Source organism: Haplochromis burtoni, unplaced genomic scaffold (genome assembly GCF_018398535.1).
Source record: "Haplochromis burtoni strain Fernald_Lab_line unplaced genomic scaffold, NCSU_Asbu1 Contig_106, whole genome shotgun sequence".
Lineage (NCBI taxonomy): Eukaryota > Metazoa > Chordata > Actinopteri > Cichliformes > Cichlidae > Haplochromis > Haplochromis burtoni.
Window position 1 is genome coordinate 286,049 of NW_024582467.1, and position 15,858 is coordinate 301,906.

Here is a 15,858-nt window from a genome sequence, read left to right on the forward strand (position 1 = left end):
ATTACAAGATGAACTGCCAACTCTTGAGCCACGATTGACCACCACAGTCGCCTCAAGGCGCTTCATAAGCGAACCTGGGGTGCACTGACAGAGGCGAGGCTGCCAGACACTGGCGCCACTGGGCCCTCTGACTACCACCAGTAGGCAGTAGGTGAAGTGTCTTGCCCAAGGAGACAACGACGGAGACTGTCCAACCCGGGGCTCGAACCGGCAACCTTCCGATTACAAGGCGAACTCCCAACTCTTGAGCCACGATCTCCCTTAGTGGATCAAAAAGGCAAAGATGTCCAAGTATTTTCTGTTTAAACTATTTTTTTCATGCCTGTTATGCAGTTATTCCTCAGCCCTGTAAGCTCCCACCCGACTCCTCCATGAGCTGCACGAGTACAAGAGTTTAGGTTTGATGGGCAGCATCCAACTTTTAGTTTTCTAGCAGTTAGAAGTTATTAAAGGAGAACACTGTACTACACTGGAAAATGAGAGGTAAACATCCAAACACAACTACAGCCTTATCGTATCAGACGGTAAATGCAGCAAGAACTTTTAGTGTTGTTTTCTTCCCCCCTATAAGGATAATTCTGTTTGATGTGTGCTCATACGTGTAGCTTCTTTACAATCTTTACTCATTGTCAACAGTGTCAGCATCATGGACGTGTGAAGCGAGCCTTTAATTGTGAGATTAGAAACTGAAATCAGAGTAAGAGCTCAGTCAGACTTTTATGTTTATTTCTTAGCATTTTTACTCTTCTCTCATTTTAAAATATTTTTTTCTCAAATCAATAGAATAATAACATAAATTAATTCTTGTTTGAGTCTTATCAAGGCAGTGGTTTAAATGACACTGAGCCAGCTGTAAGGTCACATGTCTGACATCAGCACAACTTTTATTTTGAACTGTAAATCAACCAAGATAAACTTTGGGAAAAGCTGATGGTTATTCAGAGTTGAAATGTTTGCCCAGAACAGGAAGAGACCTCTGGCAGAATCAGGAGGGGCAGCTGTCAGCTGCAGCTGGAGGGTGAGGAGACGGAGCTGAAAAGAGAAGCACGGCGAGATGACCAAACCCAAACTACAGGTGAGAGCAGGAAAGGTATTGACACTGCAATTATGGCTTATAATGAAACACCCTGCTGTCCACGCAGAATCTGAAATAGTTATTTGTGTTCATGGACATGAATTGTCAGCACAAGTTTGTAGATAATGTGTTGGGTTTCAGTAGTAGTCAGAAACATCTGTGACACATACTTTTTCTAGATAAAGCTTTGCAACAGTAACCAAGAAACCAGGTTTTAAAAACGTGACAGACACTGTGGTCAGTGCCTCCAAAAAAGTCAGTACATTTAAAAAAAAAAAAAAAAAAAAAAGGTCTTACAATGATACAAAAATCTGTTTGTAAACTCCTCCTACATGATCTGGCGCACAGGTACATCTTCCACCCCATATGATGACATCATCATGCTTCCCAAAATTACACATTTGTAGCTCGTGCTCCTATAACACCTTGTAAAAGCATATTATGATTTTAATTGCATGACTGTAACATGCACTTATATCAACAAGCCTTTTATATACACAGTATATCGTGACGTTAACTATTTGACTACTTCACAATCCGCCTAGCAACCACCTAACGATGGACTGTGTATTAATAACACAAATGAAGTGTGAAAATCTGAGATGTGTGTGCCACATTGGGCTGCTTTTGTGAGAGTGAAGTGATTTGTTCCACCATCAACCCTTCCGAACACCAAATGGGAATTCTTAGATTTTTAAAAGTGGAAAATATGAATTTTGCCATTATGTCCATGAATAAGAAGTGCAAGGAAAGAGTTAACCTGGTGAGATCACAGTAATTGATGAAGACCTTTGAGTTTTTCTCCTAATTCTCATTAACTGGAGGACAAAAAATAAAAATGATGAACACACAAAAGTATTTGGTAGCGCTTGCTGATACCGTACAGTTATCATAGTCCTCCTTAGTATTCCCATTTATAAATACAGACTTGTTTATCCATCTGTTACTGTTACACCGTGTAAAGGCATCACTGCTAATAATAATCATAACCATTGTCATAATGATATATCTGTACTTATAATACTGTATAATACTTAATAGTGTGACATTATTATAAGATGCTAAATATTTATATATAAAAAGTCCTTTTTTTCTCTTGTTCTTTTTTCCATCCATGAGTCAAAATGTCAGGTTTTCTGGAAATTTTGACTTTTGAACTAAAACTCCTAACTCAGTTTTGCATTATGAAGGCAGTTTTAAGCTGCCTAACCTGAACTTTTGCCACTTTTGACAGGATGCAGTTTTAAGCAGGATTCAAAGATAAACCAGATAACGATGCATTTAACCACCTGTGATAGTAAAGCCACTTCTTCTCACAGCACATCCTGTCTGTGGATTTTTTTTTTTATTTCCCCCCTCTCACGGCCTTGGGATTTAAAAACACCAGGACTCGTGCTGCATAAACCAAGCACTCCTTTACAACTCCACATGTTAATGCAGTGATGTGCAGATGCTGATCTCCAGATAGTCACGTCGCTGCAGATATAAATGCTTTAATCTCTTAATGGTTGTCTCAGTCTGCTCTGCTGTATCCCACATGGCTTCATATTTAAAGGAGAGACAATAAGACATCGTCAGACATTTTGTTTTTTGTTTTTTTGTTGAGGAAGGAAAAAAATGTGCTGTTGCTTAAAACCACACTCAACATGAAGCCAAACCCCAAATGCAAAAATGTTTCAGCCTAAACGTATGTTTCTTTAAACGGTCTTGAGAAAGTAGGACAAAGACGTGCTTGAATATAATCTTTATTTTTACAGCCAAAGTTTTTAAAGTTGGTACAGCCAGCTAAAATCTTTTATGTGCATGTGTGTGCGCATGAAAGCGCGTGAGAGCTGCTACCAAATCAAATCATACTGCATATAGGTGTAGCATAAGAGTGAAGCAGAGTGTTAATAGGATGTGATGAACACCAGTGAGAAAGATGAAGGGGAAAGTCTGTTACTGAGAGACGAGGAGATGAAAGGTGGCTATCGGGAGACAGAGTCCGGACTGGACACTTCCTTTTTGTGGTCACATGACAAATCTGAGAAATGGGAAGAGAAGAGGAAGGATGGAAGAAGGCACAAGAGTGGAATATCATGCAAAGCCACAGGAAGATAAGAGAGGGAGACACAGGAGTTGTGCTGTTAGTAGTCTCTTCTCAACAAATTTCAAATCACAGACTGTTAGCATGGAAATGTGAGCATACAGTGAAGGTTAGAGTATGTGCATCAGTGATTATTTTAGAGAAATAGCAGATTTTGGACACTCAGGATTTGAGTAAACGCAGCAGCTGTTTACATTCGCAGTTCTTCCTTTCTAATAGACTAGCTAAGAAAAATATCTGCTTCTTTAGCTGCTCGATGTTCAGCTTTCCTCACCTGCTTGTATCTGACTTTCTGTTTGCTGTGCGTTGCTGGGAGGTGGTTTTCTCAGGACGAGGCTGCGGTGGCTGATAAGAGCAGGCAGCTGAGAGACTAGAGCTTAATTTATAGTACTGCATTGAATCTTTGCTGTAGTGATCGATGTCGTTTGAATTTATACACTGGTGTGTCTGCATAACTCTGCTGTCAGAAGCAAAACTCCGCTAATAAATCCTGAACAACAGTTAATTTCATGGCTATACAGGAAGGAGAGAAGACTTAAAGCTGAGTGCAAACACAACTTTGAAATGTTTTTGCACTGGCAAAATGCGAGCTTGTTTATTATTTTAATGAGCAAACTCGATGCAACTACATCCCATTACAGTTTGTTTCATGGAAATATTGTCCTTGGGCTAATCAGTAAACTGTTTGCACTGCATCTATGCACTCATTATCGTCTATCCAAGGTTCAGTTTCAGTGTACTTTAGTGCACAGTACTGTAAATGTCTTTCTCCAACACTGTAATATTCCTCATAGTGGATCCTGTGGCCTTTCTGTTGGGACACGTAATCTCTCCAGCTATACCTGAGTCTTCTCTCCAAGGCAGGAGGTGCCAGTCTTATTTAAAAAAGGCACTTCAACAGTCTGCTTTCAGCATGAATCCCCCCCTTTTCTAACTATGCTGTCTGTGGCCCCTGGAGGATCTCCTGAGGATAATGGGTCATGCTTGCTCAGAAGATAATTACCCCCTTCAGCCTGACCTTGGAGAGGAGCTTGCTCACAAGTGTCTGACCAGGCCTGAATACATGGGTCCTAATTTAGAAAGGAAAATAACATGGATCTGCTGGCCTGTAGGCCCATACCTATTATTATATTCAATGCAGTACTATAAATGACACTGATATAGTTTCTGCGTATGCAAGCATAGCTAGATCTGCACGGGTTCAAGTGACACAACTTTCTTCACCGGTGTTGGCCAAATGTTTGTGCTGTTTAATATCCCTACACCTGAAGGTACAAAAGTCATAACAAACAATTACTTTGTAGTGAAGTGAGCGTTAAAAACAGTGGAAAGTGTTCAGGTTAGCAATTTAATACCGTGCATCAATGCAAATATAATTTTGTTTCTTGTTATTTTATTTTATGACACTTTATCTGCAGTACTTGCATGCAACTTAATCTGGCTTTTGCTGCTGGCAACTTCACAATATCATAATTTAGTCTTGAAATGAACGTGCGTGCGTGTGTGTGTGTGTGTGTGTGTGTGTGTGTGTGTGTGTGTGTGTGTGTGTGTGTGTAAGGCCAACTGTTTACTCCAAAAAGTCAGATTATGGTATGAGAACTGTGTTTTGGGTTTCAATTTTACTCTGCCAACATTTAGTTGGCATGGAAGTCACTAAACTAGCTGACCTTGAAGTCAAAGTAAGTCATTATTGTGTAACAACTAGGCAAAAGTGATTGGTTTGGGGTTTTTTTTGGAGTACACTGCTGACCAGTTGGTGTTATGTATGCCCAGCTAAAAATATTTTACCCCCTGAACTGTTGCTCTCTGCCATTCCTCTCTCTTGATTGGCTAACAGCAGACTCGCCTCATTCCCATTGGCTTCCTCTGGCCCATTGTGATTACCCCACATTGCAGCGGTAACATAGAGCTCTGCTGTGACTGGGCTGAGCTCGCTGTCTGTCTCACAGAGCCCTGCCCCCAGAAGGTGTTGCTCCACCCCCAGCTGAAGCTCTGAGGAGAGAAGAGCACCTCTAGTGGAGATACACTTCAACTACAGGCACATCATTTTAGCGCAGTAACGGCTCAAGATAGCAAAAGTAAAAAGGAATTTGTAGAATGAAAATGAAAGGGACCAAATTAGAAGACCAAAAAGTTAAACTGAAGGAGAGCAAAACAGATTGGGCTTCTAGTAACATCAGAGTTAAACCAGAGGAATATGTATCACTTGTAGAAGAAGTCTGTGAAGGTTCTCAGTCATCCAGTTGAATGTAGTCTAAGGAGCTTGGAAACAAAAGCATCTGGACCTTTTTAGGTTTCTTGAAGATCATCCGAGAAGCTTCTTTAGTTCTAAAAGCAATTGGTAGAGAGAAATCTCTAAAGGACTGATTGTGACCCACACCCATTTTCACACCTTGGCTCATGTGATTAGGTAGAGGATCAATAGGGGGTCCATGACCCTCCTGGGAACATTCGCATAGGTCTTAAAATCTGGGACTCTCCACCAATTGCTCTCAGATTTGAAGAAGCTTCTCGGGTGAGAGGTAAAAAGTCTTCAAGAAACCTAAAAAAATCCATACGCTTTTTCTTTTCAAGCTCCTTAAACTATCACTTGTAGATTTTTTGCAGTTGCTGATTTACTGTAAAAGTTTAGGCTGTTAAGGAAGAACTTTTGTATTTTATAAGTTTGTCAAATATAATACTGAATCACACACAGATCAAGGTTAATATAGTTGGAACTAAACTTAAAAACTTAAAAGTGTATTAATAATAATAACAATAATAATAATAATAATAATGATGATAATAATAATAATAAACCCTGAGAAAGTGAAGACTAAAACTATAATGTGTATTTAAAAATGATAAAAATTGTTTATTGTTTGAATTAAAGGTTTTTGTTTTGTCAACAGTGTGTGCCTGATGAGGCTTTAATGAAATATAATATTTTTTTTAAAAAAAAGTACGACAGTGAGAGAAAACATATTAAACACCGCGCTGGGAAGTAGATTTATAAATAAAAAAATTTTCCTTATCCAACAAAATGTAAATGCTTGCTATGGATTTAGGGTAGGCAGTTCTCAAAGAGACTAGTCACACACACAGACACACACATGCACACACACAAACAAACACACACACACACCAGACACCACACACACACACACACACACACACACACACTCTCCCTCTTTCACTTAGTCTTACATACACACTCACTCAGCTGGGATCAATAAAAGAAAAGCTTTTACAGTCTCCACTTCCCGGAATCAAGTCAGTGCTGCACTCTCTGCCCAGACTTATATGTGCTGTGTTCTTTTTCTTTCCTCTTTATAATTTCCCCCCTAAAACACATACCTTTTTCTGCGTGCTCCTAAAGCAGAGTTGTCCGTGCTCCCCGGATATAAAAAAATCACCAGTGTGTTTTTTTCCCCTCTTTTTTCTCAATCAGCCTCTCCTGTTCTGCAGCAGTTGCATCACTTCCTCTGATTCCTGCTTTCCATGTGGAATCTCTATAATAGTTTCATCAATTATTCAGCTCCAGCGACGATAACAAAATGACAAAAACTGCTACAGGAAAGTCATGCTAAAAGACATCAGACGGGTGCTTTTTGCATTGTTTTGCTGGCGACAGCTGAGACGCTGCCTGAGTTGACAAATGAATCTGTTCAAACAATTAAGTCCCTGCAAATCTGTGTTTCTGATCAAAGTATTCATCAGACCATTATTCACAGCCGATTATGAAGCGGCAGGAATGAATGGGCACCTCACAATCTGAGGCCATGGTTCTCAGTTGGAAAAGGGTGGAGTGAAATGGTAAATGGCCTGTATTTGTGTAACGCTTTACAGATCCAGTCATCCACACACACAGCTACATTGTAGCCACAGCCACCCTGGGGCACACTGACAGAGGCGAGGCCAGACACTGGCGCCACCAGGCCCTCTGACCACCACCAGTAGGCAATGGGTGAAGTGTCTTGCCCAAGGACACAACGACCGAGACTGTCCAACCCGGGGCTCGAACCGGCAACCTTCCGATTACAAGGCGAACTCCCAACTCTTGAGCCACGATCGCCCAGAGTGGGACAAGTTGCTGCCCTAAGTAGACGAGTTTAGGTCGTATCTCTGAGTCCTGTTCATGAGTGAGGAGAGAGCAGAGTGAGGAGCTGATGGAGGGATTATTATTAGGCCTAGAGTACAGCATTTCTATGAACTATATTTGACATAAGTGGTTATTAATCCATCCATACTTTAAAGAGGACCTCTTCTGCTCAGTTCCACCTTCATAATTTTGTAATCTTGGACTCTAGAATTCCATGATTAACAGTTCAGAATCATTTTTATTCATGTTATGAATGGGGCCCTTACTTCATCGTCTTCTGTCTGAACCAGGTTCTTTTGCCTTTCTTTGCTTTTAAAGCCACCCTTCCTCTAGATTTTGTCATTGGCTTCTCCTCATAAGTAGAAGTTTGAACGCCCAGAGCCGTGTCCATCTTCCTGAGGACATGTGCTCTCATCCCGAACCAAGACTAGAAAAAGCTGTCTGAAAATGAGCCCACAGAGGATTCTTCTTTTTTAAAAAACATTTGCCTGATTCCCTTTAATATAAACACCCACCGCTGTGGCAGGATATATATTGTGAGCGATAATAAAGGAAAAAAGACGAGCCATTAGAAGTAACCCTGACTATCTTCTCTCTGTCACGCTGCCAGCTGGAAATCAGATCACAGGCTGGGAAAAACAGGGCCAGAGGCTAAAGAACAAACAAGGCTAAAACTCAGACTAAAGAAAGGAAATCTTAAGAACAACAAATATGTGAAGTAAAACAAGCAGAGCTTCCATCCTAAAGGCAGAACATACAGATACCACAAAACTTAAGAGAGGAGGGAAGAGACTAGTGTGTACACAGCTGCAAGCAATGACACTGCAGACATTAGAGGGTATCGTATCAAAATTTTGTAGAAAAAAAAAAATCAATAGACTGAACGAAAATACACGCATAAGGACAAGTTTGTAGCTTTTATTCTGACTATAAATCATGTGTTAGTTATTGAATATTGCTGGCTGGATAACATTTTCTAACAACATGCGGATTGTCGGCTCGGTCTCCCTCAAATCAGACTGATTTTGATGATGCCAAAGAGATACAATAAAGAGTCTGTTGCTAATTATTCAGAACTTTAAGCTCGTCTGAGTCAAAGATGTGTAATTGATTTATAAAAAAACCATCAACAGTAGATGCTTTTATTTCTGTTTCTGTGCCTTTTCATAGACTACAAAGACAAACGCTGTCGCAGCTCCTTAAACATGTAGAATCTTTGCTTTTCTATCAGTGATGCTACATGTCTTTCATTATTGTTTTAATGCACATTTTGGTGTCTTTGTTGTTTCTGGTGCATCTCGTTGGTGTTTTAATTATAGGGAAAATGTGGCTTTTAAAACAATAGATAGCATTTGGGCTTGTGATGCACCACATAAATCCTCATAATCCTCTCCTCGAGGGAAAACTGAGCTTTTATGCTTTTTATAGACATTGTACACATTTGGGGTTTTTTTGTTGTTGTTGTTGTTGTTTTTTAATTAAATGGAGACGAGGCTGGAACCAGCTGTGCATTTACCTTTCATGGAGGGTGGGGCATAGGTGCTCTGCTTCCTCTGAGAGGACTCTGAAGCCTGCAGAGCAAAAGAAAAGAAAATCATCTTTGTGACAAAAGTTCAAAATGAAAATTCTCCTCTAACCGTCAAATGACTGAGTGGAGTCCAAACATATCTATTTATCTGCTGTTGTGAATCTTTAATCATAAAAATCTTCCAATAATTGTTTTTCATTCAATAATCAATACATTATTTTTTGCAGTGAACCATGGCTAACAGTCAAATGGTTCGAACCATGAATATGTTTTTAAAAGGATGAAAAAAACACCTTCACTTCATTATAATGGGTGGTTGCCTCCAGTTCATCTACACTATGATGTTAAAGTGATAGTTGGATACAGTAATACAAAATCAAAATTTGATTTTTTTCTAGATTTATCAAAGATTGTCTAATTTTTATAGTTAGTATTTTTAAATTCCTTTTTTCATAAAATGACTGAAAACCTTAAAGATATTTTGCATTTCTGTCATAGATGAGACTGATTACAGTCATGTGAAAAAGAAATGTAACTAAAAGGTTGTTTTGCAGTACTTTATCAGTCGCTAACATTGTGGAGGTCTTTTTTTTTTTAAATTTGCTTATACAGAGAAGATTATTATTTTCATCTGACAAATGTTTACCTGTTGCTGAGTTTCTCTTTTCCCTGTATCTGTGTGCATTTACAACTATATATACAAACCTGTGAGTCTCCACTGGCATTGTTCTGATCTCCAACATCTGCAGGAGAGATAAAACAACAGAAAGTGAGCTTTATCCTTAAATCCATTTGCCATAACCTCACCTCTTTCTTTTGATTCTTTGCTTTCAGGTTTCGAGCTCAGTAGTGTGAATGCTGGCATTAACAGTTCTCATGGGGGACGGGGTCTGCCAGCTAGTACACACCACATGGGTAATGGGTAGCGGGTTTTTGTAATTTGGCTTCCTCTGTGGCCTGAAGCCATGCTGTGATCCACTTCAAAAACAGCACAGCTGCAGTTTGTACGCTTCCCAGTGCAACATGTACTGGTGCTGGTCGTGTTAATCAGTATTGATCGCCCATACAGGCATGGAGGTATTATGAGAGAACAGGCCCCTGGTCATGTAAAAAGCCCCTCACCCAGTATGCATGCAGTAACAATACACCCACACTGGAGGAGGTGCAAAGGTGCAAAACAATTCAGTTTTGAGTCTCTGTGGTTGTTTCTTCACCATCTGCTCGGATCTTTTTCTATTATTTCTGCACCTACTTTTGGCTGTCAGATTTTTACTGTGGTCAAAACATGTCATTACTATCCAAAGAAAATTTTGTCTGTAGAGAAATGAATTAGTTATTTTATTTCATTCTTTATTTTTGGCAAACACATAAAGCTTAAATCACAAATTAACAAAAAGAACAGTTACCGTTATGATATTATTGATGAGTTGAAATATCAATATGGTATAAATAATACATTTTTAAGCATAATTTTTATTTGTCAATAATGGGATCTGTATTTTTTTTATTGCTTTACATCTGTTTCTGTTGTGCATCTTGTTTTGCTTGATTTGCATCTCTTGGCAGTTTTTCATGTTATTCTTCCAACTTTTCTGCTTTTTGTATTTCTGTGTCTGCTTTGATTTAACGGCTATATTCCCACTCAAAGCACCAAAAGCTTTTAGTGCCAGGAACCTGTTACAAGAAGCTAAAGGGTTCCTATTCTGCTGTTTGCTTGTGTTTCCACTGCACTCACAAAGCCTGAAAAGGTTTATTCAGCTAAAATAGTAATGACTCTTTCTACATGTGTGTTACATCTCAGCTGACTCCATCTCTGTCCTCAGTCTGTGTCAGGGCTGCAGGTCTGTGTGCAATTTAGAAAATAACATTTTATTTCTCCGGGTGGCCACCACTGCTTACTTGTCCTCGTGCTCATTGAAACCACAGACTGTATACAAAAGATGGATGTAGTATCCAGATCTTAAATTATGGCCTGACTGTTACGATGGCCACTGTGACAGATTTGGTATAAACACAGAAAGTGCAAAAGTAGCTTCTGGATCGCAGCGCTTTTAACCTGCATCCCTATTAATGACCAGTAGGGGGCGATTTCCCTGTTTGCAAAAACAAGACTGGCTGTATAAAAGTTTGTGAGAAAACACAGTAGAGCTGCAATCGCCACTTCTAAAGTTCCTAAATTTTTATAAAATATTAGTGACTCTTTTGAAACTTGTGGGTTAAATAATTCACTGTAAAATAATTCTCCCAGAATTAATTTTGACTCCGGTTCCTGTGTTGGAAATGCCCTGACTCCTCCCAGGTTCCTGAAAAGAGGCTTATTTCTTGTGTTTTCTTCTTCTATGGTCTGTTTAGAATCTCATTCTAGTCCTTTCCCCCTTTTTGAAGTTTGCTTCTGTCTCATTTTGCAGTCCTTTGGAGTCTTTTGGCTTTGTATCATTTTTAATCACTTGGTTTACTCACTAACAAATGTTAAATAAATGCAACAGTGGTTTCTGGCACAACTTCACCTACTTTCATGGTGCACAGAGAAGAACATCTAAAAGACTCCAGTAACACTTGCATAATAAAGAACAGCTTTATTGTTTGACCAGTGCATCACAGCTTGTAACCTGACCTTGATATGGTGCAGGAGTTGTAACAAGCACTGATTCTCAGATTCTCTGGAACGGGGACTCCTCAGGGCCCTGCACCCATGTTTCATCTGCAGGTGATTGATTATCTTATCTTAAACAAAGGAACAAGTGTCTTAACAGCTGCTTGACAAATGTCATCAGCCAAGAGATGAATATCTACACCAAAACTTCTCAGTTTCTTTGGGCTGAAACTTTCATCGTTGAAAAATAAAACAGGTTATTAGCCCGGGATGTTTTTAATCTTTAGATTAATACACATTTAGAGAGTTGATGAGATTAAGTCAGCATGAACTACAATTTGCTGTGGAACTGATAACCTGAGATCTGTAACAGATATTGGACTCATTAACGTCCATTATTGGTTGTTGTCTTTCGGCAGCTGCTGCCAATAAGAAGAAATTCCAAACATACAAAATTAATACAGCCAAAATAGATTGTGAGATTCAAAAACCTCAGCTCAGTGTGTTTCAGATGATGTCCTACTATACTTGTGGGGACCAACAGTCACCTATGGGGACAAAATGCCCGTCCTCACGAGTTTGAAGGGATTTTTGAGGCTCAAAATGTGGTTTTAGTGTCAGGGTTACAATTAGGTTATGGTTAGGCATTCATTTTTGATGGTTAGGGTAAGCAGCTATACGGAAAGCTTTATGTCGAAGAGATGTCCTCACTAAGATATAAAAACATGTGTGTCTGTGTGTTTCAAAAACACCACTTGTAAGCTGAGAGCACGGAGACCTTTGGCTCTGGGGGATTTTCAACATTAAAGATGCAACTTTAAGACCAAAATGATTTCCTGTAGAAATCAGTAAATGGTAAATAGACTAGTTCTGCTTTTCTACTCTACTGAAAGCGCTTATGTAACAGGGCAAATTCACCCATTCACACACACATTCATACAAGCACAGAAGTGTTTTCTATCTAACAGTGACACTCTGAATGCATCAGGAGTAACTCAGGGTCGGGTGCCTTGCGTAAGAACACTTTGGCTTGCAGACCGCAGCCACAGTAATGTTTTGGGTTTTTTTTTTTTTACTTAATGTGAAAAATATCTGCCATCATTTCAAAGAGTGGAAAAATATTGAAACTAATTAGCAAATTTAGAACATTGGGTCTGCAGTTCCTGTCCCAGTGACCTTATGTGAAAGCATGTGGTTGCTTCTTGCTTTCACAGCTGCCAGCTGCTTCTCCTCCTACAGACCGTCGGGTGAACTGACTGAAAATTAGGAAGAACTACAAATTTAAAGTGGTTTTAGGTCATAATTGGTTAACGGAAATGGTGAGATTAAAAAGAATATTCATGTTTATACCACAGACAATAAAACATTTAGAATTATGTGCAGACTCTCTCAAGACTCTCACTGTTGTGTTTTGAGTGTCATTTGCTAGATAAAGAGGAAGGAGTGAAAAATAACCAAGGTTTAAAAATGAAAACAGTCCTTTCTTTAACTAAGACTTGAAAATCATGAGCTTTAGATTCTTTTTGTGCATAGCATAGCCAATCATGCACAGCAAGATGGAGATGATTTGTGGCTGCCCTCTGCTGAGAATATTTCTCTCTGTGTGTTGAAGATACTGAAGTTGTTTCTGTCTGTCTCGCTCTCTGGCTTTTTTTTTTCCCTTTTAAGCAACATTTTTGGGATTTTTCTTTCTTTAGAAATGGACAAAATGGCAGCTTAAAACCAAATCGGGCGCCTGCAGAGCTCAGTGCAGTTGTAATGGGACCAGCCTCAGAGCTGAGCTCACAGAATGGAATCAGCGTGATTATTCAATCAGTCGGTTCCCGTGTAGAGGGATTTATAACAGCTTAGAGCACAAACACACACTCTGCAGGCATCCATCAGCCCGCTCTAAACACTCAGATCACTTACCAAAAGTAATCTAATAAAGGTTCCATTACAGCTGCTGCTTTTCAGCAGCCCGTCTCCCACTCTACCTCTCACCCTTTCTCATTTCCTCTTTCCCTGTCTCACCTGTGCCAGGTTGTCTGTAGATCTGCAGAGTGGCAGGAGTTGGTCTTCTGCGGCGGATCTGAGGTAAACACACACACATTTTCATCATTAACCCTTGAAATCATTCGTTGGCTTTGGGAACACCAACTTCAGTCCATTGTCCAAATAAACCTTTATGAAAAATACCAGCTGGAACAAACTGTCCCGACTATCGCAGTGTAAAGAAACACAACGCTGTGCATCTGTGTAAACGTAACAGTGTACTCTTATTAGCAGGGTGAGGTTTATGGGTTTATGATCCTCAGTGCATATTAAAAATACAGTCTGCTACTTAAACTTTTATTACTTGATTCAAGGTTTAAAGCACAACTTTCCCACAAACCACGCTGTGATAAAGTAACTAACTAAAGTAAACTAACAACTGCCTGACTTAATATTTATTTTTCTACCTCATTCTTTGGAAGAGTGTAATATTGAGGACATTTCAAATCCAAATTTCTCATTTTTAAATGCAACTCGTAGTCTATATTCCCAAAGATTTAATGTGCAGACACTTTGGCAACAGTCCCTAACCCTTGCAGTGCATGTTTTCTGGGTTTTCCTGGCTCAGAACCAGCCTGTGGGTGTACAACTGCACATTGAAGTAAACACTATACAGTAAGGGCATTCAGTCTATAATCTTATATGACTAAAAAGATCACTTGACCCTTACTGGAAGGTGGCTTTTCAGGAAAAAAAAAAAGATAGCCACTAGCAAAAAATGCACACTGTCGTTCATTGTTTATTTGACAGGGAGAGGTTGGTGCGATGGTATCTCTTAAAACCATCTGTGAAATTTATCTGTGATTTGTGGGAATGCTGACACTTTCTGAGGCAGTCACTCCCCCAACATTAGATGCAGGGGGGCCCTAATCAGTCACTGTTCATCACCAACTTCCTCAAACAGTCCATAAAGATGTCAGGAAAAAGCAAAGAGCAGCAACTCCCTGATATATGACGGTTAAGCTTGTTTGTAAAAGCAGCTTATGCTTCTTCCTCTTAGAGCCACTCAGGATCAGCTAAAGAAAAAATGTGCCTCTGCCAGGCTTCTCCACATTTGAGGAAACGGTCAGTTAGTAAGAATTATCCCATTTTACCATGAATGCCTTTGAACCAAAGTAACCTAGAAGAAAAGGTGAGCAAGATTTCTTGGGATTTCCGTCATCAGCTACTTGTAAAACAAACAAGGAAAAGCATTTCTGATTCCTGGAAGAGATGGGAGTAAATACACTATGTAAAAGTTTATGGAAGTTACAGTAAATAAGTCACTGTTAAATTATTTAAATGGTATTTCAGTGTGTATTTTTTTCTGTAATTCTTCATATCATTTATTCAAAGTCACATAAATCTCCTGCACTTAAACGCCTGACCAACAGATGTGAAAACAAAGCACTTAAAAGTGTCACATGCACTGCAGCTCAAACACAGCGTACCCATTAAATACACATGCTGTCAGCTAGATACACAAATGGCCGTTTTCATAATGCCGACTTGCGCACATGCTCTGCACCCACACACCAAAAACTCCCGATAACACACGCAGGACATAAAAGCCCCATTCAGCTCTCACATGCATGAGCCAAACTCTTTGGCCCACACATGCTCGGATACACTCACATGTTCGGCAGCCTGTGGGTCAAGCTGTCCCTGCAGCGGAGGCACAGCGAACTGGATCTTCTTTGGACTGCTGGGCTCCATTATTACTGACTGAGAGATAGAAAGAAAGACAGAGGGAGAGAGAGAGAGTGGATGTGTGTGTGTGTGTGTGTGTGTGTTTGTGTGTCAAGGAGGGAGGGAATAGAGAGGGAGTGTGGGAGTGGTCTCCTCTTGGCCGATGTGGTCCATTATCACTAATTGACAGATGTGAAGAGCTAGAGAGAAAATGACGGGGGGGGGGAAGAGCAGCCAAGTCAGTGCAGTGTTTTCCGAAACAACATCTGATATTTACTGAAATAGTAAATTTACTCAATTATTTCCAATCTCATGATATTATTCTGTTCATAGAGTGCAGATGTGCCTGGCCTGATCTCACATGTTCACTTGAGCTGCTTCAATTTACAGCTTTCACTTCACCACTAGAGGCCACATTTAGCCCCAGATCAATGCTATTTGAGGTCTGTTACGCTTGAAAGTTATAAGAGTATGGCATTGATTTTATGATGGAAAAAGACCATGTGACCAAAGATGGCAACAACAGGCCTCCATCGTAACTTTTTCTCAATTTAGCAACATGAGTAGGAATCTGCAGCCGTGCTCTGCTTAGGCATGGTGGAGGAAAATACTAGCACTGAGGTTTTGCAGGTATATCTATCATGGCCACCTTATTAGTTTAGAATGCTTGTATACAGATAGATGACAACTTAAAGGGAAAGCCTGAAACCCTTGACCCCTGCAGGGAGGATATCTGGTGAATCTGTTATGCTACATTTGGTTTGGGTGCTCTAGAGTGAAGGTTTGCTGCAAA

At 39.8% G+C, this 15,858-nt stretch overlaps 1 protein-coding gene across 2 annotated transcripts in view; it reads right to left on the bottom strand.

The window, feature by feature from the left end:
- The window catches only part of ppp1r1c (protein phosphatase 1, regulatory (inhibitor) subunit 1C), a 19,055-nt gene extending 3,881 nt beyond the window's left edge, over positions 1-15,174 (bottom strand). Inside the window, exons 1-6 of one of the 2 annotated variants that reach the window (XM_005935448.3) lie at positions 15,012-15,174; positions 13,377-13,434; positions 9,476-9,513; positions 8,759-8,813; positions 4,950-5,153; positions 1,039-3,098 (exon numbers count right to left, since the gene is read on the bottom strand). In XM_005935448.3, the coding sequence (XP_005935510.1) occupies positions 3,043-3,098; positions 4,950-5,153; positions 8,759-8,813; positions 9,476-9,513; positions 13,377-13,434; positions 15,012-15,092 (492 nt within the window). In that variant the 5' untranslated portion in view covers positions 15,093-15,174 and the 3' untranslated portion in view covers positions 1,039-3,042. Of the gene's footprint in view, positions 1-1,038; positions 3,099-4,949; positions 5,154-8,758; positions 8,814-9,475; positions 9,514-13,376; positions 13,435-15,011 lie in introns of those variants that run through there. The other variant, XM_005935449.3, reaches the window with a different exon arrangement.
- Positions 15,175-15,858: the final 684 nt, after the last annotated feature.